Below are 27,814 nucleotides of genomic sequence, written 5' to 3'. Positions count from 1 at the left end.
ACTTTTAAAAAGGTAGGGATCTGAGAGGCAGCATGCACTGCAGTTGTTTGGACAAACTCTGGAGAGCCAGCCTGCCTGTGTTTGGGTCCCTCCCTCCCCCCCCCCCCCCGCCCCTTAGCTGTGTACATAACCTTGGGCTAAGTGCTTCATCTCTCAGTGTCTCAACTTCCTCTGTAAGATGGGGCTAATACTAGTTGCAAGCTCATAGAGCAGCTGTGAGGATTACAAGCTGATACATATAGAGCATGGTAAATCTCAGTAAATATGGTATCATTAATTATTAATAATAGTTTAGAAATAGGACCATTTCACTACTCCAACTGGCAGAATTCCTCAAAAGCAAAATGAACTGTCAACTCGGACTTGCTCACCTGGTGGTCATTAGCAATCTATGAAATTAAAACCTCATTAAAAGGGACACAGGAAGACATGATTATTTGGGAGTTAGCTGGAGGTTTCAGTGTTCCCTGGGTGGCTCAGTGCAGAATACTCTGACTGTGAACACATCAGGACCTCAGCCAGCTGGGGTTACCTCGGCCACGCCCTTCCTAGGATCTGGTTAGAATTTCAGGGATCATCTTAACGGTCTGTTTATTAAATGCTTGGATGGCCTTGAACGAAAGATGCCAGTTTTTAAAAAAAGAGAAAGAAATGTTATTTACCTTTTGCTTCTAAATCGGCGTATCTTTACTTTTCTCATGAATGCCCCGCTGCCACACAAGTTTCAGTGAAGAGGAGTGATGTTATCGCGGAGTTTAGAAAGGCTGCAGAATCTGTATGTCCTCACTCTGCTCACAGTTGGCTAATCTAAGTCTGCTAATCCTCTTCTTAACATCCTAAAAGTATGGGATTATGATAAGCCCGGGGAAGGGGGCAGGGGAAGGGGGCTTTAGTTTTGTAGTGAAACTACAGTGGGGCTGGGAGCTGCATTACCTTCACTTGTGCCCCCTGCCTCCCCCACAATCTTTTGAACCAGAAATCGACTTTAGCTGCAACTCACAGCGTTTTATTCGATTTCTTCCAATGGGTAAGAAAAGCCAGATCTGCCCAGAGTTAATGAGATCCTGGTGCCTTAAATAGCATCGGAGTAAGTAGTACTGACTTGTTCTCTGAGGCTGCACGTACAGCCCACAGTCTTGTTTGCCTTTTTCACTGCTGTCAAACATTCTTCTGATTTTTATTCCTTCATGCATTATTGATGATCGTCCCGAGTCAGCATCTCCTTCCTGACTCCTCTTCTGGATTTTGATTGCTTGTGGCTCCTCTTGGTCCTCGATCTCATTACTGTACACTGTGTGAGCCCCTCTCCACATCCTCCTACAAATGGCCCCCTTCCTGAAGATAATCAGCAGCTTTATTTACATGGATGGTAAACTTACCTGCCCCCCATAATGACCTCACAGTGTTCCTTTCGTGTCTGTTCCCTTGCCAGAAGTGTTTTGTCTCCCTCCCTCTGGTTTTTATTCCCCAAATCAATGTGACATCTATTCGACTATTTTTCACCTGCTACCTGTTGTAAAAGTCTTAATCTGTTTGTTGTGCTCGGGTATCTAAGGCTGGAAGACAGTGGGCTGATCTCTTCTCTCTTTATTAGGGAGGGGATGGAAATCTGAAATTGAATTAATTTTATTATGTTTCATGTACATGCAAGAAACTTGTGATTGCCAACCCCTTTATGTTTCTGAAAGTCTGGTGACCTTCTGGTTCAGAAGTTCCAGTACCATTCAAGGACCAAAGTAAAACTATAGTCGTTGTTTCCCAGATTGCTTTGGGTTGCTGTTTTTAAGCATATGAATGATTTAGTCCCCTTTCAGTCCTTAGAGACCCAGCACGTCCTCTCTGCAGGCTTCTAATTTCCCCTGCCATTCTTTCAAATAATTTCTGGTAACAGCAACTAAAAGTATCCTTTTGATAATTATCTCGACTATGATTGGCATTAAGGGCATTGTTTCTGATGCACACTTTAAGATTGTCTCTGGTTTCCCCACCCAAACAAGATTGGAATGGCTTAATAATTCAGTGTATTGTGCAAGTGAGCAGTGCTGGCCGTGCATATGTAGTTGGTGAATTCCAATCTAGAGAAATATTAGCAGGATCAAGACTTAGAAAAGCTATGACTGTGGACTCTGATCTAAGTGTTTGGTGTACGCTGTATTTTCTTTCTTCCAAATGCTGCATTTTTCAAAATTGAAGTATAGTTGATTTACAATGTTGTGTTTCTGGTGTACAGCAAAGTGATTCAGTCATACATATATATTTAATGAATAAGATAGATGTGCACGCCCCTTATAACACGGAGTCTAAGGCTGCTAAGAGTTTTAAGGATAAGGTTTTGAAACCGTTGAATTTTTAGGCTGGTTTTTTTCTTTTTAATTTAATTTTTTTATTGAAGTGTAGTTGATTTACAATGTTAGTTTCAAGTGTTACAGCAAAATGATTCAGTTATACATATACATATGTTTTTTTCAGATTATTTTCCATTATATGTTATTACAAGAAATTGAATATAGTTTCCTGTGCTGTGCAGTAGGTCCTTGTTGTTAATGTTATACATAGTAATGTGTACCTGTTAATCCCAAACTCCTAATTTATCCCTCCCCGCCTTTTCTCCCCTGGTGACCATAGCTTGTTTTCAATGTGAGTCTGTCTCTGTTTTGTAAATAAGTTGATTTGTGTCGTTTTCTTTTTTAGATTCCACATGAAAGTGATATGGTTATGGTATTTTTCTTTTTCTGGCTTACTTAGAATGACAGGTACCTTCCTATGGATTGTAGTAGGTGCTGAACAAGCGTCTTGACACCCTAAAGCATGCAAATTGGTATTTATTACTACTGATGATAGTAATGCACTTGTGGAGTATTTGAGGCTATGTTTTACTATTTAGACAGCCACTGTTCTCCCTAAATTAACATCACGTATCCACCAGGAGTTCACTGAGGCTACTGGTTTCATTCAGATGTATTGCCATGTGCTAACATTGTAACTGGTGTGCTATGGAAATGAGTGTGAAGAAAGATCGGAAGGACCTTCTGTAGACAGTCTCAGATGTAGGATAAACAACTTCCTCATGGTGTTGAATGATGTGCAGACAGTCCTGCCCACAGAAGAAAAGCTAGCGTCAGTAACCCCTGCATGCTCCTTCTAACATCAAGACACTGTTCGCTGCTTTTCCACTGCTAACGACAAGTGTACAAAAATCAATTCAGAAGGTCTTCCACTGAAGATTCACCCCCCCGACTGTTTTTTTTTTTAATCTTTTTTGCAATAATACCTCTTACTTCTCCATTACCCTGGTGATAAGAGAGCAATATCGGGAAAGAAAAATGAATTCCCTCCTAGGGGGTTTCTTACCTGTTCAATTAGGGCACTGATATAGTGAGGTACAGTGATTTCTCAATTAATGAATCATCGGAGGGGGGAGTGCCTCTACATAGGGTTAGTTGCATTAAAACCCATACCCCATGCACACAGGCATCTTAGAACATAGGAGGCAGAGCTGCCTGTGTGAGAGTACTGAAGGCAGATATTATAATGTGCCCACTTCAGTTTATCTTAACCCAGACAATGTACTTGATATCTTCAATTCTAATCCACGCATCTCGTGACTATTCAAATATTTTTACTTTTACAAAGCCAAGCCAGAATTGTATATTTCTTCAGGCTTTCTTAAATTATAACATTCTTCAGTGTGTATAGTTAACATCACTGTTCACTGGCGTCATATTTAAAACCCCGTTCTTCCTATAAGACACAGTCCGCACTCCTCGGTGCACCAGGCGTAGGTGACTGGCCTCCGTCAGCTGCCTCGCCTGCGCCTCCCGGAAGCCCTCAGCCCCCGGCTCGCCCCTGCGCGCGGGGCGCCTTCCGTGTGGCGCTCGGACTTGCTGTGCTCACGTGCTCTCCCTGCCCCTGGAATGCTCCCAGTCATCTGGCAGATTCCTCCTCTTTCAAGCATCGCCCCTTCCTAGACTCCCCACCAGAGCTCTCCAGGCCGGCTGCCTCTGAGCTGTGCTTGGTGCTTACTCCTGCCCCTCCCACGGTACTCATAGGACTGTGCTGTCGTCCTTTGTTTATGAACCCGCCCACTTACTAAGCCAGGCAGGGTTTGCATTACTTACGTGTGTATCTCCCGAATGCCTAGCAGGTGCGCCAGCTTAGGGTACACGTTCTTGCAAGAATTAGTTTAATAACTAAATGCATACGGTATCCATGTTGGAATGCAAAGCTGCTTTTAAAAAGTTGTGGCGTTTAATAGGCAGTAGCTTGAATTGCCTTGTACTTCTAACACTCCATCCCCTCCATCCCCAGCCTTTGCCCCACAACCCAGAGGGGCTGAGCTCTCGGTGGTCTCCTCATGAGCTCCCTTCTCATGATAGAATATACACCCACAGGACCTTTGAGTAAGTGCTACTGCCACCCACCTTGAGGTTCCAGAGGGTCGGAAACAGCAGAGTCCAGAAGGCTTTGAGTTTTCAGGTTGGGGTGGGAGCAGGCGCAAGAAGGTAGGAGAACATAAGCCCACGCCCCGTGTTATAGTTCAGGGAGAGGAGACCCAGGGCATGCCGTCAGCGTAGGTGGCATCAGAGTGAGTTTTACACAGCCAGCCCCCAGCCTCTGGGAGACCTGATGCAGAAGGCAGGGATGAGGATGGCTCAAGTTCAGCGTGCTAGTATCAGGAAGTCCCCGTGAATGCCTGAATTCCTTATATGTTTAGACAAATTTTAGGGACAAGGAGCAGCTTCGCCCTTTCCTTCTACAGTAAAGGAGACTTGTTTCTTATGACCTAAAATTTCCTTACTGTGAAATCCGTCCTAGCTGTAGTGAAAGACCAAGGCTCAGATTTAGCTACAGACGCCTTGAAGAGCTAACATACTATCTTCGAAAAATATACTGCTCGTTTATTTTCATTCATTTGTTCGTTCTGTAAGTAGTTACATGCACCTGCTTTGGGGCAGACCCTGTGCCTGCTGGGTGTCCAACAGTGAGCTAAACAGACCTTGTCTGTGTCTTCGTGCCTCCGTGGCCTCTGCGAGGTGGACGGAGGGAAGGGTTTGGTAAGCGCCTAATAAGGTCAGAGAGGTTCCTTCTGCAGGTGGGGTGGGTAATTCACGGTGGAAGGCGGAGGTCTGATACAACAGGCTTTCGTAACTTCACCCCCATCAGCTCTGTTTCATCTTTATGGAGGGAAAATACCAGCGTCTGAAAAAATACTTTCTAATCTTGGCAGCCAGGTACTCGCTGATCTTTTCTTTAGTAGTTCACTTAGCACCTCCCGGGTGCCAGGCTCAGTGTCGGGTGCTGACCGGAGATCTAGAGGTGACTGATGGTGTCTGCGTTCAGGGAGCCTCAGTCTAGCTCCCTTGTAAGTCGGGTGACCATGGCCTTTATTTTTTAGGCTATGGCCTATCCTAGAGTGACATCCCAGCCAACGCTTGAACTGATTTGATTTCTTATTATTAAAGAAGACATTTATTTAACTTTGCTCTGTGGGTGCCATTCACTGGCTGCTAAACCCTTACTTTAAATGCTTTGGAATAAACCACAAATTAAACAAAAATTTTAAAATTGAAACCTCAAAAAGTGAAGATAATACAGATGTCGTTCTTGGGGGGCAATGCCGGGTAGTGTAAAGGGAAGCCCCACACCCTCCTCCACTGCCCAGGCGGCCACACGTGTGAGAAACGCTTCTGGCTGGAAGGCTGCCGCCACGTGCCGGCCTCAGAGCCCTTCAGATTTCCCAGCTGTCTGTGCTTATGGCAGATGGTTCTGTCGGCAGTGGCTGCATTGGCCCATAATTTAAGTAGTGTTCCTTGTATCAGTGTGTTTACTGTCTCATTAATTCTAACTTTTCCAAAGCTTTTCCCAGTCCAGAAGCCACTAGGGTTAAATCTCAAGCTGTGTGTGTCCTGTTAGTATGGGACTATTGAAAAACTTGCTTATAAAATGGATTAAGGTAAAGTATGAGTGACAGAAAGAGTCAATCCTGCAAAGTTAAGTGTTTCTTTTCCCTTTGGTATATTTCCCCTGGCTGATTAGAATTTTTCTAAAATTCATATGATTTTACAAGGTTGTAAAGACAGCTTAAAGACTTAGACAGGCTTAGGTTGTACAGACTTACTTCTGTTAAGTGTTTTTGTTTTTAAGCAAGGGATTATGGGCATTGAAGGAGACACACATTGTTTTTAGTCTTATACATACAGTGCATTGGAGAGCAGCTGCCCTGTTGTCTTAGTTTGTTCTTAGTTAATACTTGCTGCTTGTAAGTTTTCCCTCAACAATGGTAGAGACATTGTCACCTGAATCCCAGAGTATGTTTTGCCTTGGTGCTTTATACACAGAGTCTTGTTAATATTTCCAAAATGTGCTCCTGGGTGTAAGATTACTCCACTCTTGGAATCTAGACACCTGGCATAATTAACTGAAACCTTTTTGCCGTAGACCTGGACGGGCTTTTCTTTGTGCCTCTAGAAGTCAAAGTTGGATGAATTTCCTGTGTCTTATTATCTCTTCTGCCTTCCATGATATGATTATTTCCTTCTCTACTTTCATTCAAATCTAGCTTATGACCTATACATTTAAGGATCCCTAGTGGAAGAGGGTTGAGGTTTCTGAACTGCACAGGAAGCTCTAGGAGATTTTCCAAGATGTGGGCTGATGCTCCGTCTGATGCCTGTATAAATGTTTTACTCATTTATTGGATGAACTAGACGAAGATCTGATAGACACCCTCTGAACATCTTACCTCTCAGATGAAGAAACACCTCTGATTTCTCAGCAAAGGCTTTTGGTTCTTCTTAGAAAAAGTGTCCCACTTAACCTAGAAAAGCCATACCTGTATTTATGGAACCCCTTAATATTAGCTTTGTCAGAAGGGGGCTGTAAAAAGACTCAATCAAATATGTACATGGAAAGATGCTCTGTTAGGGAAACGGAATGTAAAAGTACAGGCTTCAGTACACATTAACCAGAGTGGCTTAAATTAAAATGAGTGACAGGCTAAAGGTTGACAAGTGTGTAAGATCTTGGCTGGAACTCTTATGCACTGTTGGTGGGAATATAAAAATAGTTCAATCACCCTAGAAAATATTTTGACAATTTCTTTAAAAGTTAAACATACATCTACTACGTGATTAGCAATCCTACTCTGAGGTCTCTACCCAGCGAAAGGAAACTGTGTATCTGTACAAAGGCTTGTACGAGAATGTTGGTAAGAGCTTTGTTTGTAACAGCAAACCATGGAAAGAACCCAAATGTACTTCAAGAGGTAAATACATAAACTGTCTTACATCCATACAATGGAATACTACTTAGCAATGAGGAAATAATTTTTGTTTTGTTTTTAAATTTTTTTAAATTGACGTATAGTCAGTTACAATGTGTCGATTTCTGGTGTATGGCATACTGTCCCAGTCATGCATAAATATTCATATATTGTTTTCGTATTCTTTTTCATTAAAGGTTATTACAAGACATTGAATAACCCTGTGCTATGCAGAAGAAATTTGTTTTTTAATCTATTTTCATATATAGTGGCTAACCTTTGCACATCTCAAATTCCCAAATTTACCCCTTCCCACCCTCTTTCCCCTAATAACCATAAAATTGTTCACTGTCTGCTAGTCTGTTTCTGTTTTGTAGATGAATTCATTAGTGTCTTCTTTTTTCTTTCTTCTTTTTTTTTTTTTTTTTAGATTCTACATATGAGTGATATATGGTACTTTTTTCTTTCTGTCTTACTTAGAATGATGATCTCCAGATCCATCCATGTTGCTGCAAATGGCATTATTTTATTCTTTTTTAATGGTTGAGTAGTAGTCCATTGTATAAATATACCACAACTTCTTTATCCAGTCATCTGTCAGTGGACATTTAGGTTGTTTCCATGTCTTGACTATTGTAAATAGTGCTGCTGTGAACATTGGGGTGCATGTATCTTTTTGAATCAGAGTTCCCTCAGGATATATGCCCAGGAGTGGGATTGCTGGATCATATGGTAAGTCTTTTGAGGAATCTCCATACTGTTTTCCATAATGGCTGCACCAAACTACATTCCCACCAACAGTGTAGGAGGGTTCCCTTTTCTGAAAGGAAAGAATTTTTGATACAGCTCCAATGTGGATGGATTTCAAAGTAATTATAATATATGAGAAAAGCCAGACAAAATGAGTATATCTTCTATGACTGCACTTGAATGAAATTTCAGAAAATGCTAATCTAATCTACAGCAACAGATCAGTGGCTTCCTGGAGAGAATAAAAAGAGGGAAAGGTGGGGGGAATTACAGGGGGTCTGAGGACATTTGGGGATGTGATGGATATGTTCATTATCTTGTGGTCATGGTTTTAGTGGCATATCCCTGTGTCAAAACTTACCAAATTGTACACTTTAAATACATGCAGTTTAATGTACATCAGTTATACTTCAGTAAGGCAGTTATTAAAATACATAAAAGGCCCTACTTCTAAGCTCCTCACATGACTGTACTAGACGAGGGTAGTAAGCCTATGGGCTAGTGATTGTTAAGATTATAAAGGACATGACCCCCTAAGAATCTGGTAAATGCTACAACACTTTCCCCAGAAATGTGCAAACAAAAATTTTGCCTATAATTTAGAGGGTTCAAGATTAAAACCCCCAGGTTAAGGCACCTATGGGATTTTTCCTATTTTTTGAAGAACCAAGGTACTTTTCAACAACTGCGTCTCCTAAGCAGTGATCCTCTTATTTTCCAAAGCAAATAAATTAATTCTTATCTTCATCTCAGAGGAATGTTGGATATTCTTGGCAAGCCTGACTTTAAAGTGTAGCCATTCTTCACACAGTAAACTATAAATGCACTGGTGTATCACCTCCACCCACTAAGTGAGGCTGCAGTTTCATTGATTATACCATTTCATTGCTTTCAAAATGAAACAATAATAACATAATGATTATTGGACACTTCCGTTACTGCACTGTGGTCCAGTTCATAAAACTCTACCTTAAGCACAGTAAAGGAAATTCAGGATAAAAATAGCAATTTTATGATTGTATTTCAGAGGACAGACTCAATACCAGCCACTTTAGCTATTCCATCACTGTTTCAGACCTTCCTATCATGCCCAGGTAATAGTAATAAACTGGAATTCACTCAAACCTAAACAAGAATGGCAGGTGCATTTCTGTGTCTTTTCTTTCCTGTGAGACCTTCCTGCTCTATGTAAATAATACTAATACTCCGCTTTGTTTAGTTTTGACCTCAGACGTTGCTTGCTTGTAGTACCTGTAGCATTCCTAAAATCTCTTCTGTCTACCTCTTTTTCTCATCATCCACGATCCTAAGTCTGAGCAAAATGCAAACAAAAATGTTATACAGTACACTGATTTCCCCCCTTTCCTCGTGTATTTTATTTATCATTTGTACCATCTTAAAATTTTAATCATGGAAACACTTTCTAAGGTGACTGTATCCTGTCCATCCGTGGATGGAGTCTTAAGATTTCCCAGGGAAAAGACTCAGAGGCATAGATGTGCTGGCACGTAGGTTTTTGAGGAGTGATTTCATGACTGACACAAGTGAGGGAGTAAAGGAAGAAGGATTTTGGAGATGGAGGAATTAAACTACGATTTAACCATGGCAAAGACCTCAGCTAATCCCATGGTGAGCTTTGGATCTGAGATGACCCTTGTCCTGCCCTGCGGCGCCAGGGCCTTTCTGCTTTCGTGGCCAGTCGAGGGGTGCAGGCTGGGCTGCCTTTGGGGAGAGGGCCGACTCTGGGTGAGATGGAGCTTTTTGGTGAAGGGGAATTCCCAGACAGGGATGAAGCTGAAGAGTCATCGGCCACTAGTAACCCCGGCAGGTGGGAGGATGGTTGCCTCAATCCCTAAGACAAGATCTTGGCAGTGCAATACAGTGTTCACTGCTGTCCACCCCTGGCACTGTGTGGGTCTGCCTGGGAATCAGTCCTCAGGAGGGGTTCGTCTCTTTTCCTGGGGGAGACATGCAGGAGGGAAGGTCAGTAGTATGACTTTTAGTCCCCGCTGCAGCACCTGGTCCTAGATCACAACCGAGGCTCATCACGTCCATCCTCTGCTGCCTGTTGTGGGTTCCCTTTGTCTGGGGTACCACCTGTGCTAGTCCGGCCACTTTACTTAGGGAGTGACCTGGTCTCGCATCTCTGAAAAAAAAAAAAAAAAGAATGAAAAACAGCCAATCTTGGGGGTTCCTTGTAGCTGAAATAGGGTGGAGGTATTAGAGATGAAGAGAAGTAAGCTGTTTCAAATCCATACTAAAGGCAAAACTGTCAGAAATTGCTGACGGATTAGAAGAAAAAGATGAGAGAAGTAAATCAAGATAAATCCTGGTTTCAGTTCAAGATGTTGACACAGGAGGATCCTGAACTCACCTCCCACTGTGGACACCCTGAATCTACAGCTCTGTATGGAACAGTTTCCTCTGAAAGAAGCCCCCAAATTAGCTGAGCAACTCCCGTGTATCAGGCAAATGAGAAAAAACCCACACTGAAACGGGTGGAAGAGGCTGAGACACAATTTTGCCATAAGCCTCACCCCTGACACCCCAAGTTTTAAGACCTACACCTGAGAGATGAGCCCTGAAAACATCTAGCTTTGAAAGCCAATGGGGCACATGTCCACAAGACCAGCAAGGCTAAGTGGACTGAGAAGCAGTTCCCAGGGCTCCTGCAGGCTCACTGCGGCCTCACCCCCGGGCCCAGCATGCAGGGATAGGGGTGAACTAGACTTACTGTGATCATTTCATAATACATACATACATCGAAGCAATATGTCGTACACTTGAAACTAACACAGTGTTATATGTCAATTATGTGTCAGTTTAAAAGAAAAATGGCCAATCTTTAAAGTCATGGTTGCTGAGGATACTCATAATTCATTTGAAGTGAGCCAAGAGTCAATTGATTTGCTTTTGGGAAAATAAATGAGATTATTGTTAGGAGGCAACATTTTTAGAAGTTCTTCTAAGATTCGAATAATTCTTCCGTAAGAGGGTATTAACCTAGGGTTTTTAGAATCTTGGAACCCTCTATATTGACACTACCATATGTCAGGCACTAGGGACACAGCAGCGAACAAAGTTCCTGCATTCATGGGAGCTTAAGTGACTTGGGGAGGGGTGGGGGAGTGAAAAGCCACATCCAAAAATAACTCAGAAATATATAGTATGTCTGGTGCTGATAAGTGCTATGACAAAAAAAAAATTGGATAAAGAACTAGAGAGTGGGGCTGTGGACAGGTAGCCAGGGACGTTTGAGCAACAACTAGGAGGGAGAGAGGGAAGCAGCCCCGGAGGAGCAGCATTTCCAGCAGAGGAAGAGCAGGTACAGAGGGTCTCGGGTGGAAGCCTGCTTTGAACGCTTAGGGAGCAGCATGGGCGTGGGGGCTGTTATGGCTGGAGCAGCGGCAGCCAGAAATGATGGTGAGAGATGAGGTCGGACCTGGACTGGGTGGGCCTACTCACCGGAGAGACTGGGTTTTACTCTGGAAGGCTGTTGGGGCAGCGGGTTGAATAGAAAAGTCATGTGGTCTGATGACAGCCAGGAGGCGCACCTGACTGCTGAGTGGAGGCTAGTCCTGAGGGGCCAGGGTGGAAGCGGCGACACAGCAGGTTACTGTACACTCTAGATGAGGTGATGGCAGCTGGGCTGGTGCAGCAGCAGTGGAGGTGGTGAGCCGCTGTCAGTTTCTGTGTATGTATCCACGTGGATATATTTCCAAGATACACCTTTTGTAGAGATGAATTAAGATTGTGTCTGGGTTATCAGAGACAGAATCTTAATTAAGTGGGGACATCAGCTCTGTAACAGAATTTTAGCACACAATGGTGAGAGTAGGAATAGAGAGGGAGAGGAGAGTGGGGGTTACAGAGCTTTTCTGAGGAAACTGGGGTTGGAAATGATGAAAAATAAACTAGAGATAGGTAGCTGAGGATGGATCGTGGAGGGTTTGATGGACCACATTAAAAACGTGGGCTTCATCGACAGATGGCTGGGTAAAGAAGTTGTGGTATATTTATACAATGAAATACCCACTCGCCCATAAAAAAGATAATATTTGCAGCACCATGGATGGACCTGGAGATCATCATTCTAAATGAAGTAAGCCAGACAGAAAAATACCATATGATATCACTCATATGTGGAATCTAAAAAAAAAAAAGACAAATGAACTCATTTACAAATCAGAAACAGCCTCACAGACATAGAAAACAAATTTACGGTTACTGGGGGGAAGAGGGTGGGAAGAGATAAATTGGGAGTTAGAGATTTGCAGATACTAACTACTATATATAAAATAGATAAACGAGTTTCTTCTGTAGAGGACAGGGAACTGTATTCAATATCTGGTAGTAACCTATAAGGAAAAATGAATATATGTATGTGTACAACATTATGCTGTACACCAGAAATTGACACGGCATTATAAACTGACTTTAAAAACAAAGACAGAAAACCCACAAAATTTAGACTTTATCCTGAAATTGATGGAAAGGTTTGTTAAGAAAGCAACATGTTCCATTTTATGACTTAAATTCTCCAGGTGAGTGTGAGAAACGGGGCTCATGAGCAGTTAAGACTGAAGGCTGGGAAACCAGCTAAGCTCTGCAGTGGTCCAGGGTGGAGGTAGTAAGCTGGTATTTATTATGCACTTGCTCTATACATCAAGCAGGACTCTGAGCACTCTAGCTCAGCCCTCCAAACAGCCCTGTAGGTAGGCACCGTCAGCATTCACCTTTCACAGCACGCAGAGGCCGAGGAGCCTTGCCCAGGTCCGTGGGGCCGCACTGCTCTAGGCAGGACTCAAGCCGAGGCTCTCTGGCTGGAGAATTCGGACTCTTGCACCCTTCGCTACACCGCATCTCATGAAGATAAGAGCCCGGAGATTTTGGGAAAATAGGGCAGATCTCTTGTATCTTATCCCAAACCGAGGTGTGCATCAGCCGTAACTCTGCGTGAGTGTTACAGCAGTATCTGTGAGAAACCCACGTCTCTTTCTCTCCTTGCGATCTCACGCTGCCTTTCTGCAACCATGCGGTGTACAAGATGTGTCTCTGAAATAATACTGTGACGTTTTCATCAGTTAACCCACGTCTGTGCTTCGGTCTTAGCTCAGAATTTCTTTTTAGGGGAGTGTGTTGGACTTGGTGTCCGTTGGTGTGCTTTTCCCCACAGCTTTTGTCTGGGAATAGCTGGAATTAAGTAACTCACCTCCATTAGAACATCAGGACTATATGGGCTTCTTGTGAAATACACTGACCCGTGGGGAGAAACTTGTTTCTCTTGACTAATCCCTCCGAGTACAAACACAGACTGTAAATAGTCATGCTCTAGCTGTTACTTTTTGTAAATGTCAAAGTGTGCAGATGAGCAGTACAAGTTTATAGAGAAAAAGAGTGTCTGGAGAATGCCTGAGTTAGTTTGCCAAAGAAACGTCGGCTCCACTGCCTGGCGTCTGACAACTCACCCCCCCCCCCCATTTAGATTCAGGGAGGGAATGAGCATTAGCGTCCTTTCCCACCCGGCTGTTACTATCATTCGAGCTTCGCAGAGCGCAGTACTGACGGTACCTTAGGCCAGATGCTATCCTCCAAAAGAGCAAACAAACTTCCAGCCCTGCCAGGGATTCAAGCCTGAAGCGTGGCAGGGGACACAGAAATAGCAGAGACCAGCTTGCTCCTCAAAGGCATCAGGGGGCCCCAGATCCTGGGGCCTGAGTGAGTGTTATCTCTGCCTTGAGTGGCCACGAGACAGAAAACACCGAGGCCAAAGACAGTGGGCCGGGGAAGAGGGGAGGGACGAGTCCAGGGAAGGTGACACAGGGTCTGCATCAGAAACTAGAGGAGAGAGTTTCATCTGGGAAGGCCGAGGGCCATCAGAAATGAGTTGATGGCCACTGAGTAAGCAGGGTTCAGAAGCTCCGTATTTTTTGGAAACCGGAGTAGCGTAAGACAGGAAGTTCAGTGTTACCAGCACACACCTGAGACGCTCTCAAGTAACCACCAGCCCTACCCAGCCCTTCCTTCTCCACTCACGTTCCAGGTAAGGAGCACTTTTATTTTTGAAACCCAGGTGCACAGTCAGGAGAAGGGAGGAAACAGTGGCACCCATCTTTTTAATGAGCGTTGCCACTGGAAAAGAAACTAGCATCAGCCTGAATTTTATGTGATGTCAGTTAAATGAAGGTTGTTTTATAGCACTTTACAACAAATTAGAATCAACTAAATTGAAAGTAAGCCTAGCAGCTGGGATAAGTAATCAGGTAAGTGGCCAGTTTTGCTATTTTTGCTTTGAGCTGAAGACAGAATTTGAATTTCTAATGTCCCTGAGGTGTAGGATTCACAATAGGGGACTGCGGTTTCTGGGATGATTGTTTAAGATGCTCGCAGCTCAGTCTTGCCCTCCAGTCTACAACTTGCTCCACCGTGTTCCTTGGAGATGGGCCCCAGCACGTGTGTCCACCAGAGACAGGGTTGTGAATTAGTGTAGGACAGAGCTCTGCTTTTGGCGGAACATTAGAGAGCAGGCTGGAAATAGATGACCCAGAACAAGGCAGTAAATCATCCACATTAACTGAGAGACTCTAATGAAAGTCCTGAAATTCATATGAGGACTTTATGGTCGCCCATGAAATTAGCTCAAATCAGAGGAACTATTAGAACAGTTTTGTGCTTTAAGAAAACGGTGACTGTGTTCAGTTGCTGCAATTTGCATACAGTCAGAATGCCCCGACAGAATAAATCCTGGCTTTTGGGGACAAAATTTCCCAGCAGATCTTTTCACTCCATGAGCCATTGTTTCTTTCATGGATTACACGATGAGTTTAGTGTCTGAGTTCAGGAAACTGTTGAGGAGGCCAGAAGATGCTTGGTGATGATAACAATACTGAGGTTAGTGGCCTGGGGAATATACCTGGGGTGTGCGTGTGTGTGTGTGTTTGCTTGTGTGGGCAAAAAAAAAGGAGGAGGAAAAGAGGAGGAGGGGAGAGCAGTCTTACCAGAAATGAAACTTTGCAATTACTCAGAATGGAGGTATTAAGAGGGCAACAGATGAAGATAAAATGGTGCTTGTAATTATGGTTTATGAAGACAAATAGGCCATACTGAGTATGTAATCTTCATTTTTTTCTCCTCCGCAGCAGATGGATTAAAGGCAATACACTAATCTGCCGAAAATCCATGTACCTAGGTGGTTTTCAGTCAACCTTAGAGAATAATAAAATTTGCACAGATTTCTTCTTACAAATTTGCACCTTAAAACACTTTTCTCAAAATATTTGTATGTTTACTATTTCTCCAAAATTTTTATATCAGAATATTCAGAAAACTTTTCAGAAGTCTGCTTACTGAAGTAGCAGGTGATCTTCCCCATGAAAAAGAAAAATGATAAACGGGACTCTCTCCCTTAATTTCTTCAGTAGTAACTTCTCCTTCCCTGACCAGTAACACCTACTTGACTTTCAGTGCTTTGTACTTAACGTTTAGATGTGGAAAGAGCATGATGTTAAATTTCCGTCATCGTCACCTCTTGATAATTCTATCCGTAAACAATACCCAAAGCAGGAAAAGCTGACTTCTCTGGGAGAACATCAAACTGGTCATGGCAGTGCAGAGAGCAGGACGGGTCTCTGATGGATCTGGCTAACACAAAAACAAACCTTCCCTATTGAGCCCCAGACAGCCTCTAGCACTTGACCCTGTTCAGCCGACTCGGGTGTCGCTCCAGGTGGTCCTTCGCGGCTTTGACGGATCATTGTGCTGTGAAAGCACTAAACCATGTCCCTGAGTTGTAGAGGTTACCCACTGTATCTTGTTGCTTTGATAAAAACTGGCGCACAGAACTGAGCAAATTTATAGGGACAGGAGTTCAAATATGCTGACCTGTTATTTCTAGAGAAAGGGTTCTTTGCAATACCTCTCCTCTTTGTTTGTACTGCCCTCTCCTGGCTTGTACATCTGTTAACGTATTGTGTTGAGAAAAACCACATGGTGGGAAGAAACACTGAGGGCTGCTATCCTTTCTACTTTCCATTAGCAAGTCATTTCTCATTTTATTGTCTGAAAGACGGGGTCAACGTAGAGTGATCGATTCAGATGTGCTGAAGATGTAAGTTGTGGTAGAAACTGTCTTTATGAGAGTAATTTGGTCATTTATATGGACTTTGTAATGTCTGTGAAAGAAATGATTTTGCAAGTTACTGCATCATTAGTCAACTTTTCTGAATCATCTATGTGAAGATTCAGTGTTATTGGAAATAATTTGGACACTTTTTCTCCATGTTTATATCTTACAGTGGCTGCTAATTTACAGAAGATTGTAGATGATCCCAAAGCTTTAAAAACATTGACATTTAAGCTGGTAAGTGGAAAGCTATGGAATGAAGGTAAATATTTTGCCATGCTGCGCCAGCAGGGAGTAATAATGTAATATGATAACCCACTCCGTAATTCTGCCAGTGTTGTTTTCTTTGGAAACCCATTTTGCATTCGTCATTTGCCTGGTCAACATTTGGGAGCATTTTCTGATCACAATCGGAAATCTCCTCTTCTGTGAGCATAGCTTGTTCTTTTACCATCACACCTTTGACTAAGAGTGGCCATTTGAGAAGTTTTAAAGCCTGTACCGTTTTGCCCCCGGTTTGTATGGTAACTTAACCTGAAAGACAAAATTAAACTGAATTCCTTCCAAACAACACTAAAGCTTTCCTGACGTGAAAGTCAGGGTTTCTAACTTTAAAAAATTGAAGCCGATTGTGGTAGAAATGTTTTAATTAATTGGGAGCAATTGTAGAACAGCTCACTGAAGGCTAGTGAACAAAGACATAACATTTTAACTCCATTTTTCAAACCACAGGAACAGATTCTCAGAGAAAGGAGATTATTTCAGCAGTTTTTCTGCACTATTAGGTTTTAAATTTAAAGAACTAGGGTGGCCACAGAGATACAGATACAGAGCATTCTGGGATCCTTGTGAAACCAAGAGATGGAGATTATGGCCAGAAATGGAGAGAAGTCCAAGTAGTCCAAAAGCGGCTATTTTCCTGAAAGTTTTATCAAACAGCACATTAAGTGACTCATCTTAAAATTTTATCTCATCAAGGACCAGTCAGAAGGCTGCAGGCAATTTAGGATCGAGATGGCCAGTGCTTTGCTGTGCACAACATATACTGATGACCTGTCTGTTTAATTTCTTGTAAAAAATTTAATGGAAAACGTGTGTGGCCAAAAGACGCTAAATGATGAGTAACAGTAAATGTGAGCCTGGTGCTAATTAACTTTCTGGGCCTTGCTTCTCATCTATTTTCGGAGGGCTAGGCTGGGTGAGAAAAGAAAAACAGACTTTCAGAGAAAGAATTTAGGTGAAGAAGTTCATTTAGATAAAATAACATTTTATTTAGACACAGATAAATTAACAAATTGAAAAATTCATCTTCTAGCTTGGGATGCATCTGTTGCCTCTGTCATGTTTCTAAATTCACCCGCATCTCTGTGAACGTGTTTCACTCCTGTGAGAAGGTACTGATGAGAAAGTGGCACCCCTTGGCTGTATTGTAAGCCAATGTTAATGTTCCTTTATTCCTTTTTTATACCGTTAAAAAGCTACAACATACTGCCTCCGGCACATTTTCGTGATTTTGAACCTGTAAACTGAGAGACTGAAACTTCCATGGCGCCCATTCCCATTGTCCCTAAACCTGCTTAACCTACTGAACAGGAGTAGCAACTCTGGCCCTTCAAACTACTGACGGTTTTGTGAGAACAGCCCCTGCACGGTCCCTAGATAAGCAGTAAGAACCCCTTGGAGTCCCCCTCTTGAGTCTGTGCTCCTCTTCACCCCCATTCCCAGCGCATTACCAGGATCCTCTCAGCTTCTGAAACTCATCTTCCCGCCTGTAACTTGCCAGCCTCCACCTCTGTTGACCACATTGAGGCTAGAGCTGGGGTAATTCTTCCTTAATTCCAGAATGCTCCAAATACTCGACTGGCTCTCCACTGTCCTCTTCTGAAATGCGACCCCTAAGCGTGACTAAGGAAGCCCTCCCTGCTCAGACCTCCCTTTAAGTCCTGCTTCCCTTTCCTTTACCCCCCCCAACTTATTGCCTCCCTCTTTGTCTAGTTGTCTCCTATTTTCATCTGCCAGCCCTTCCTGTGAACCTTGTCCTCTTACTAAAATATCCTCACTCAGCCTTTCCAGGCCTGCTCATCACAGTGTCCAGTTTTCTGCTTAAATTTCACTTCCCCAAGAAGCTTGTTCTGACATCAGTCCTTGGCCTCAGTGCTCGTCCCGTATTCTCCCCGACGAAGGTTATGTTGTATTGAAATTGCGCAGAATCTTATTTGTACCTCTCGTCCATCTAGAGGCTTCGGGGGGCGGGCAGAGATTTCTATCTTGCATCCTCTGCACGTAGCAGGGACTTGATGATCATGAAAATGTATCGGAATAGTGCAAACCTCATTGAGGAAAACTTCAGCTGTCATTATCTTTCCTGTTTGTTTACATCCATGTAAGATAATTAGGACTGTGACTGTTGCTCCATGCCCTCTTTTTACAGTGTATTAAAGTTCCTTGGCCTTGCCTGCAGAAGTCACAAGCATCACTGCTTTTCTTGTGCATCCACGGTTTGCAGGGCAGTGCAGGTGTTCTTCATCTCAGTGAATGTAGTCCTCACCATCCCACGAGGTGGTGACGTCATTAGGTCCATCTATGTCTTGGGAATTAGAGGCCCTGTGGGGTTGACCTGCCCGGGGTCATACAGAACAGAAGTTGCAGGTTCAGCGCTGGTCTAGCATCACAGCCCATACTTCTTACAGCTCTTCAGTCTTAGAGGCAGGACCCAGCAGCCGTGGTTCTACAGTTTTCTGCTGCTTAGTGGCTCCGCCCTTTTGGATGACTGGATGCGTTTACACTGGCTGACCAGATCTCCTTTGGACCTTTAAGCACATGAGTAATACTGGCCTGTCTGGCCCAGGAGACATGCGGGAGCAGCTTTCCAAGTTTTCCCTGCCCCTTACAGCTTGGGAGGTTAATGTGTGGCATTCTCAGTAAGTGGAAATGGATGGCTTCTCCCCTAAAAATAGTTGAAAGATGTTAAATAAAGCCAAACTCAGGCGTGACCTCCTATTTCTGTCCCTTAAGTCTCCATCCAGCCCTTGTTAAAACCTGAGAGGGTTTCTTTGTGGTGGTCAGTTGCTGGCCAGTTTGAGATCCACTTGACAGAGCTCATTCGAACTGTTGGCTTAATCTTCTGGAGGACACTAGCGTCCTGGTAAAACCACCCAAATTCCAATGCATTTGCCTTCATTCATCAGTTTGGTTATTTTATCGAAGAATAAAACATCAAGGTACTTCAGAAACATTTTTCCTCCTAAGCGGCAACTGCGCATAGTGCTTTTCTCTCTCAGCTGTTCATCATTTTAATCACAGCGCTTTCTTTGCTTCCTAAAGGAGAATGTCAGGGGCCTAAAAATCCCCTGAAGAGCCACTGGTGCTGTGATTCTTCACCTCGCGGCACAGTGGTCTCACTCAAGGGATGGTGGGGCAACTGGGAAATTACTAAAATAGCCTAATGTAATTGTTCTTGGTGTTCCAGTGTAATTGTTTCCCTGGGCTTGGGGAATTTTGAAAGTGCCCCCTGGTGATTCTCGTGTTGGGCCGAGGCTGGGAATCAGTCCATTTGCAGATGGCTCATTCTCCGATCTCTTTCCTCTTCCCGCTCCCGCCGCTGTTAGATGTACATGGCTTAGGTTTGACAAGGTGTCTCTCATCTTGTATATCTGCTTGTGTAAGAGAAACAGTGGCCTGAGGGGTAAGGGTATTGGTTATTTAAAGAAGTACATTTACTTTTTTCTCCACCCAGTGAGATCTTTAGGATCATTTGACAGGTAAGTGGAGTCTGGTTTCTGTTGTCAGTGTGGCTGGGAGCAGGGAGATCAGAAACCTTTCTTACCACGTTCAACAAGGTGCTTCAGGCACAGACGGCATTTCAGCCCAAGTATTACGTGCTTCGGGTTTGACATAGCAGTACGGTTTTGTCGTTGTAAGCCTCGAGACCGGTCTTCATCAGTGTTTATTACGGCATTTTTTAATTTGCTACCTGGCAGTCTTTTAAAGTAGGTGAGTCTCGCAGCTTTCTACATGGAATTTCTGAAACTGTGTTAGTGAAAATAGAAAATATTTAATATGTCCTTACAGACAGAATACAAATTGTACGTACAGTTGACCCTGGAACGACATGGGTTTGAACTGTGCGGATCCAATTGGACGTGGATTTTTTTCATAAATACCTTCCACAGTACCAGCAATCCGTGGTTAGTTAAACCCCAGGGGACAGAAGAACCACCTTTAAGAAGGGCCAGGTACCTTATATGTGGATTTTTGCCTGCTTGGAGGATTGGCACTCCCAACCCCTGCGTTGTTCAAGGGTCAATTGAACATGTAATTAATATCCAGTCAGTACACATTTACTTGAGCATTCTAGATTTTAGTTACTGAAGTATAATAGCATGCATTGTGGATGGAAATTTTGTAAGCACTTTGGTAATTAATGACTAAAGGGCCTTATTTTTAGAGTCTTTCAGCTTAGCTATAGTTGGAGGCTGTGTGACAAAGGAGGCATTTCCCAAAGTACAGGTTAAGCCAGGGCACCTGAGAGTGTTGGCTTTCTCTCTGTCCTGAAACTGTCAGTTCAAGATGGTCCGTGTAGCCACTCTCCTGTTCAGTAGGAAACAGTGGTTCTGCAGGTGTGGTCCCCAGATGGACAGTGTCAGCTTCCCCTGGAAACGTGATAAAAATGTGAATTCTAGGGCCCTGGCCTAAGGAATCAGAATCTTGAGGTACAGGGCACAGGAATTTGTTAACAAGCTCTTCAGGTGATGCTGAAGTTCATGAGCCACTGCTCTAAAGGAAAGGGAGGTTCATGCCTTGGGAAGCACTAGGGTAGAACAGAGGTTCTCAAACTACTGAACCTCTACATCAGCTGGAGAGGTCAGGAAAGCCCCGACCACACTCCAGACCACTTCAGACACCACCTCTGGAGTGGAGCTGGGCAGGGGCTACTTTCAGAGTCTCCAGGTGCTTCCAAAGTGCACCCAGGCTGGCAGTGGAGGGACTCCTTAGACTGATGTGGACACCCACGTCTTCAGCTCCTCCCCGGGGTGCGGGCCACACCTGCTGGGCTGGCAGGAGGGGTGAGCAGGTGGGGGTTTTTCAGACATCAGAGTACAGACACTTGAGTGAGAGCAGTGGGGTAATGGTAAGTTTCTGATCATGTATACATTTTCCTTTGAGGTTCACAGTGTTGGTCCTGAAATTCTGGTGTTGAGACCCTTTTAGGGGATCCTGAATGTCAAAACTTTTTTATAATAATACTGAGATGTTACTTGGCCTTTTCCATTGTGTTGACATTGGTGTAAAGGCCCTTGCGGTTACAGCTACTAATGCTGGCACAAATCAGGGCAGGAACACCCACCTGTACTGGTAGGCATCTTCTTCAGAGCACTCATTTATTTACTGGGTGATGGACTAAAACTCAAACAAAGCCAGTTTCACTTAATTTTGCTAAGAAGCCATGAAACACTACTATTAAATTCCTACTTGAGAACACATCTTGTTTAACATTGTGACTGATGAAGTGGGAAACATCTCCAGTACTAACCATGAGGGTTGTCGCCAGGAAAAGCACAAGTGAGACTGTTTGAACTGAACTGGCCCTTTGTTTTTTTTTTTCCCATGGAGCACCATTTTCACTTGGAAGAACTGGCAAACTGGCTATTCAGACTAGGGATTTGGCAGACTTTTTTCCAAAATGAACCAAGTAATCCTGACATTCTAAGGAAAACTGACAATATTTGTTAGTAAGTCTCAGCTTTCAAGAAAAAATAGGATTTTAGAACAATTGTATCTGCCATTGTGAGCTTGACAGACCCTCAGTACTTGAGGCTTTTCTGATGAGATTGGTGATGGGTAAGATTAATAAATACAACTTGTTGATATTATATAATGAAATACGTCAAGATTTGCAAGGTCTGAATAGTGCAGTGATGCTGAAAAAGCCATTCCAAGTGCAAAACAGACCAATGGATTTTAATAAGAGTTGAGAAAAGTTCAATACTATGGTTTCACATTCCACATTGCAGCTAAGCCTTAAGGAAAAAAAAAACCTGGCGAGTTTTGACACAGTTATGTAGCCAGGCTAGTAAAATGCTCTTCCCTTTTCCAGCTACAGATTTGTGAGAGTCTGGATTTTCTTTACATAGTGCAAGGAAAACAGCAATAGAGTGAATGCAGATGCAGGGCTGATAAAATCCAGCAAAACATTAAACAGTGTGGTAAAAATACAAAGCAGTGGCCACTCTTAACCAGTTTCCCAAAGCAAACCTTTATTTTTCACGAAGATTTTATGTGTTAGTATGCACTGGGTTTGTTTTTGTAACGGTTAATGAATCTATGTGACTACTTTAGAAAATCTTCTATTTTCTAAGATGTCATTACAACCTACATCATGTTTTATGTTTTTGAGTATATTTAATACTTAGACATAAAAATGATCAAGAACTCCAAATGTGTAACAGTGTAAAGGGATCCTGAGATCAAAAAGTTTGAGAACTGATACTTTAAGGATCACTGGTCCCTTTTTCTCTGGGGTTCAGCATCATTTGCGTCCTGCAGGCCAAAGAGAGACAAGGATTCAGCCTTAAGACAGCGCTAGCGAGGTAGCTGGGGAAGGGAGAGCCGAGTGCCTTGATGCAAAGCCAAAGCCCCTGGGCTGCTTTGGGGTCACTGCATGGGGAGGCCGTGTCCCAGCCAGCGTTCTGTTTCCTGGCATAGTCGCTGGTTTAACTACCCAGTCTCATAAATGCTCACTCCCATGACCCTTCCTTAGAGGGGTGTAACGTTTTTATTTCTCATCATTTTAACCCCCTGCTAGTCACACTGCCAAATTTCAGAGGCACCGATGGGCTTCACACTTGCTGGGCTGACCTTTTTGTCGACAGCAGCAGGAAGTTTGACCTCAGATGTTTGGCAGTTGTCCACACAAACTGTCTCTGCCCCCAGCAAGGGGTTGAGAAAATGACGTTATTGGTAACAGCTACAAGCAGAGAAGGCAAAGTTTAAGAAGACAGATGAAGAAACAGTGGTATTAGGAGGAGAAAATCAGTGGGGGTGGTAATATCACAGTGTCCACGTGACAGACACCCACCAGGGAATTTCGCAGCTTCTTAGTGACAAGGGAAGGAGTGCAAACGGTGAACACGGTCCTTTACTGAATATCTTACCTGTCAAGTGAAACTAGAGCCATCATTAGAGAGCCACAAAGTAAATTATTTAAATGTTAGCTAATATTCCTACTCTGTAGACTGTGGGTTTTCTTATATAAACATAACTACTCACACTGAATGTTACTGTAAAATATTCAAGTTGTAGGTTCTAATTAGCTGCTTATTTTAAAGGAAAACGCTGGGGTTGGCAAAGGCCTGCGTTTATGTACTGTTTGTTGGAGCAGTGCGAAGCAGATACACTGTGATGATTGGAAAGGGCTTTTTACCACAGGAAGCTAATTGTTTTCACAATAATTTAGCAGGAACTAGGCCAAGAAGAGGTGTGGAGGGCTCTTCGGTCGATAATTGCCCATTCCCAGGCATTCAGTTTTCGCCCCACTTGTACTTACATAATGTACTTACGTGTGGTCGGTTCTGATGTATGCACTGAGAGTGAAGAGGCAGTGTAGAGTGGTGAGCCGAGTGCTCTGTGTGCAGGAGAGGGAGGTTAAAAAAACAGAATTTATGAACTAGGACCAGGGAGAGGGTTGATGGTCAATGCCTTATTGCTAGTTTCTTTTGATTTTAAAATAAGTATTTGGCACACTAACTTAGGCCAATTGTAGGTAATGTATAAGTCTTAAATTATTACATTATAAAGAAAAATCTGGTACACTGCATTTTCCTGTAAAAATTACTTGCTGGTATTAAACAACCTTGTCATGAGCCATTCCACCAAGTTGGTGACCACTGTTTTTCCCCTGGCCAGTTTGACAGATGATTTTGCTAAAACAAATTACTCTTGCGTGACCTGTTAAAGCTCTTCTGCTCATTTTTGTAACGTTCTTTTAGAAGTTGTTAAGGAGCTCATTTACCTAGCTGTTGAAATCACGCCGCTTGTTGACAACTCCAGGGCGGCAGGCGTGGGCACAGCGGTGTTCTCGCGGCTGCTACATCCCGCTCCTCTGTGTTCTGTACTTGATGGCATGAGGACTGGGCTTCTCAGGGCAGTGAGCACCCAGTAGTTGCTGAAGAGCGCGATTCTTAGGATGTCTGCTGGCAGAGATGAGACACCGGGCCTGGATCTGCCTTCACAGGAACAAGTCAGTAAAAAAGCAACGGTGACCAACCAGCACTGAGGTTTCTTTTTTCCTTTTCAGGCTTCTGGCTGCGATGGGTCGGAGATTCCTGATGAAGTGAAGCTGATTGGGTTTGCTCAGTTGAGTGTCAGCTGATGTCTGTCCCTTGACATCGCCCTGATCTGTCATGCCGCCCCCGACTTGTCCCTCCCCTGCCCACTTCCTGCCGCCCCCTAGCAAAATCAGAGGATTGTGAAGAGGCCGGCTTCCACATGACGGGATAAAAAAAAATTTTTTTTAAACTTACAACACTGAGTTTCTGCTTTATTCCCTAGCAATTCACTGTATGAGAACAAGCAAACGCCACAACTGCACGACTGTTGCTTATTTTTCCAAAAGCTACCTAATATTCTCAGCAATCAATTTGGATATCCCTTAAGAGAAAAGAATCCGAAACCCACTCAGGTGGTCCTACTTATCGGCAACAAAAGGAATTTTTTCTATCAGAAGCCTACTTCTCTCATGGTCGTTCTTTCTGTTATAATACTTTAATTGTACATCTGACAATACTGCCTCTTATGTTGTATTTAGAAATTAATATACTTGTAAAATTAAGATTTATTAGCCAAACTTGAATTCTAGTTTTAAAACTGACTGTGAATTTTATTTTTCATATATTTATGCATTACACACCTTAGCTATAAGGAAAAAAAAGTTTTTGATTATATGCTTCTTGCAGTTACTCTCTCGTTATTTAAACAGAAAGTTTCAGGTCTGTCTTTGGAGTATTTATAACTTCTGATTTTTGAAATGACTGAATTAGGAACTAGAATGCTTTCTCTTTTGTTTTGCCTAAAAACCAGTCCACAATCGGATTGTCTCTTGGGAGAGGGAGGTGCCTTGCAAAACAAAAAACAAAAAACAAAAACTTTCATATTAAGAATGTGCCTGAGGCTGCTTTACTCTGGAATAGTCTCAGATCTAAAATTTTCTCCACAGGAAGTGGCAGATGTAAGTTTTGCTTCACTGGAACGTTAGGATGCTCTATATAAAATGTTGCCATTCTCTTAGATTGCTGAATATGTACCCACCTCTGATATGACTTCTCCTGAAGTGAGAGGATCTGTTGTTCCAAAGGCGATAAACTTGAAAAATACCGGAATCCGTGTTTTACTTGAAATTCTGCAGCATACCCAGACGGAGTGAAAAATAATAAAGGGTTTTGTGCAATGACTCAAAAGGTAAATGCTGTTAAGTTTCAAGAATACTTTCAACCCAAATAGCCCTTTGCTTGACTATATATTATGGTAAGAGTAAACCTTAGGATTTTCAAAATTGGAATCTAAACGTTCAGGGAGATGGCTCCCGGATGGTACCATTTGCTGTTTCCTAGCTAACCCTAGACATGGCAGCTCTTTAATGTACTTTAAAAAGCAAATATATATTACTAAGGAAAAGTTATTTATAATTGCCTTGTCAATTGTTAAGGTGTTCTAGAGCCATTTGCATACAATTTAATGTAATTTCATTCCATTCTATTGTTTACACAACGGTTACTCACAGATGACTGCAAAGGTAAAAGGAAAATAAAAGTGTATTATTGCACAAAGAGATGGCGTCGCATGGCTTCATTCCTCTAGGTAGCACCTGCACTGCTACCGTGATAAAACGCCCACTGAGGACTAACTGGTGAAAAGCGCCCCACAGGAAGACTAAGGCATCATCCGGTCACAGAGAATCAAGTTTAACAAATAACCTGAATTAGCTTGAGGAGAGAATGAAAGACAAACATTCACACACCAGGTAGACAGACTGTCTTGGAATTAAAACCACAGGACTGCAGGGGACAAGAGAATTCCTTCTAACTGCTTCTGTCTAGTGATGTGGGCGCCGAGGCTGGAGTGGTTAGGGGCTACTCCAGGCCCTTTGACAGAGCTGCCTGCAGAGCCGGCCTCCTGACATCCACAATATGTTCTTAAATTTACACTCTTCTGCACAACTTGTGGACAGAATAGTACAAGCAAAGACCCTCATCTTCTACCCAGAGTAAAACATACATGAATAACTGGAGAACTCTTATTTTGCAATACAGTAATGAATATTTAATATCTATTTTTACTTTATGCCCGGATTCCCATCTCTTCCCTAATGGTATTTGAAGGAGCCTACATACATTCACATACTAGGATAAAGATTTAAAAATAAAGTTATGATGAAGGATCAGTAAGAATTGGCTAGCAAATCTGATACAACATTGTAAAATGATTATAAATCAATAATATTTTTAAAAAAGAATTGGCTAACAAAGAGAAAGGAAAAAAACCGTATGATATCACCTGTATGTGGAGTCTTAAAAAAAAGACAAATGAACTTATTTGCAAAATAGAAACAGACTCACATAGAAAACAAACTTGTGGTTACTTGGGGGGAAGGAGGAGTTGAGGGATAAATTGGGAATCTCGAATTTGCAGAGACTAACTACTATACATAAAATAGATAAATAGCAAGGCCCTACTGTATAGCACAGGGAGCTGTATTCAATACCTTGTAATGGCCTGTAATGAAAACATACAGAAAGTAATATACATGTATATATAACTGAAGCACTATGCTGTACACCGGAAATTAACCTTTGTAAACCTACTACACTTCAAACATTTTTAAGAACTGGCTAACAAGATGAACGCAAGTGTCAAGTTAGAGCGCAGAAATCCACCATGACGTATCGCTTGATGACTAGAGCAGTGCGCAGGTCTGGATTACAGCTTCCAACCCACCCACGGTGAAGAGGGATGTCTTTCAGATACAGCTGACTCTAATTTTTTTTTTCTTTTTCCCTCTCAAGTTAGGAGAAACAGTTTTTCCTAGTACTGCAGCCTGCGATGAAATTCTAGGAAGTTGGAGTTATGTATTCGGAAACTTAAGACTTCTCAATGCACTGATACATACAGAGCAAGTTCTGAACACCTTCTTTTTCTAGTACTTTGAGTGGAGACCCAGAGGTAGGGTTTATGATAGGAAAAGCTGGCCAGAAAGGAGCGGAGGGCATGAACCACGCAGTTCCTCTCGCTCGTGGTCTAGACAGACGGACCTAAGGTACAGCTGAGAGGAATGAGTGGGCTCCAATTCCTTTAGGCAGTCCTCTGGGGCTATTTCTCTTAATCAAACTTTTGATTAAATACGACACGTTGTGATTCTGTTCACTGGCTAAGACCTAAACTTCGTTAAACATAGATATATGCTATTATTTATTTGGACAACTTCATGCGCTTTGACAAACAGGAGGATTTACACTTCGGAAAACCAGTGCCCTCACGTATCTGACCTAAACAGATACAGAAACTGTCCTGCAGCCCATGTGCCCCTACTGTGGTCAGCTCACAGTAGGAAGTGATCTATCTCATTTTCAACATACTGTTTTTCTATGAACAAAGGAGTTTTCTGTATGTAAAACAACTTTTAGAGA

General features: G+C 42.8%; 1 protein-coding gene and 1 long non-coding RNA gene across 5 annotated transcripts in view; one reads left to right on the top strand and one right to left on the bottom strand.

Annotated features, from left to right (window-relative positions):
* Positions 1-25,959, top strand: part of STK39 (serine/threonine kinase 39) — a 254,238-nt gene extending 228,279 nt beyond the window's left edge. For both annotated transcript variants that reach the window (XM_072961102.1, XM_072961103.1), the window contains 2 exons: positions 16,306-16,370; positions 24,430-25,959. In XM_072961102.1, coding sequence (XP_072817203.1) covers positions 16,306-16,370; positions 24,430-24,504 — 140 coding nt within the window. In that variant the 3' untranslated portion in view covers positions 24,505-25,959. The remainder of the gene's footprint in view (positions 1-16,305; positions 16,371-24,429) is intronic.
* Positions 23,009-27,814, bottom strand: part of LOC107033273 (uncharacterized) — a 41,069-nt gene continuing 36,263 nt past the window's right edge. For all 3 annotated transcript variants that reach the window (XR_012072644.1, XR_012072645.1, XR_012072646.1), the window contains exon 4: positions 23,009-25,530. This is a non-coding gene — a long non-coding RNA (uncharacterized lncRNA). The remainder of the gene's footprint in view (positions 25,531-27,814) is intronic.

Source organism: Vicugna pacos, chromosome 5, assembly GCF_048564905.1.
Source record: "Vicugna pacos chromosome 5, VicPac4, whole genome shotgun sequence".
NCBI lineage: Eukaryota > Metazoa > Chordata > Mammalia > Artiodactyla > Camelidae > Vicugna > Vicugna pacos.
Note: the sequence above shows the minus strand (reverse complement) of the source record. Positions and strands in the feature narration are given on the sequence as shown.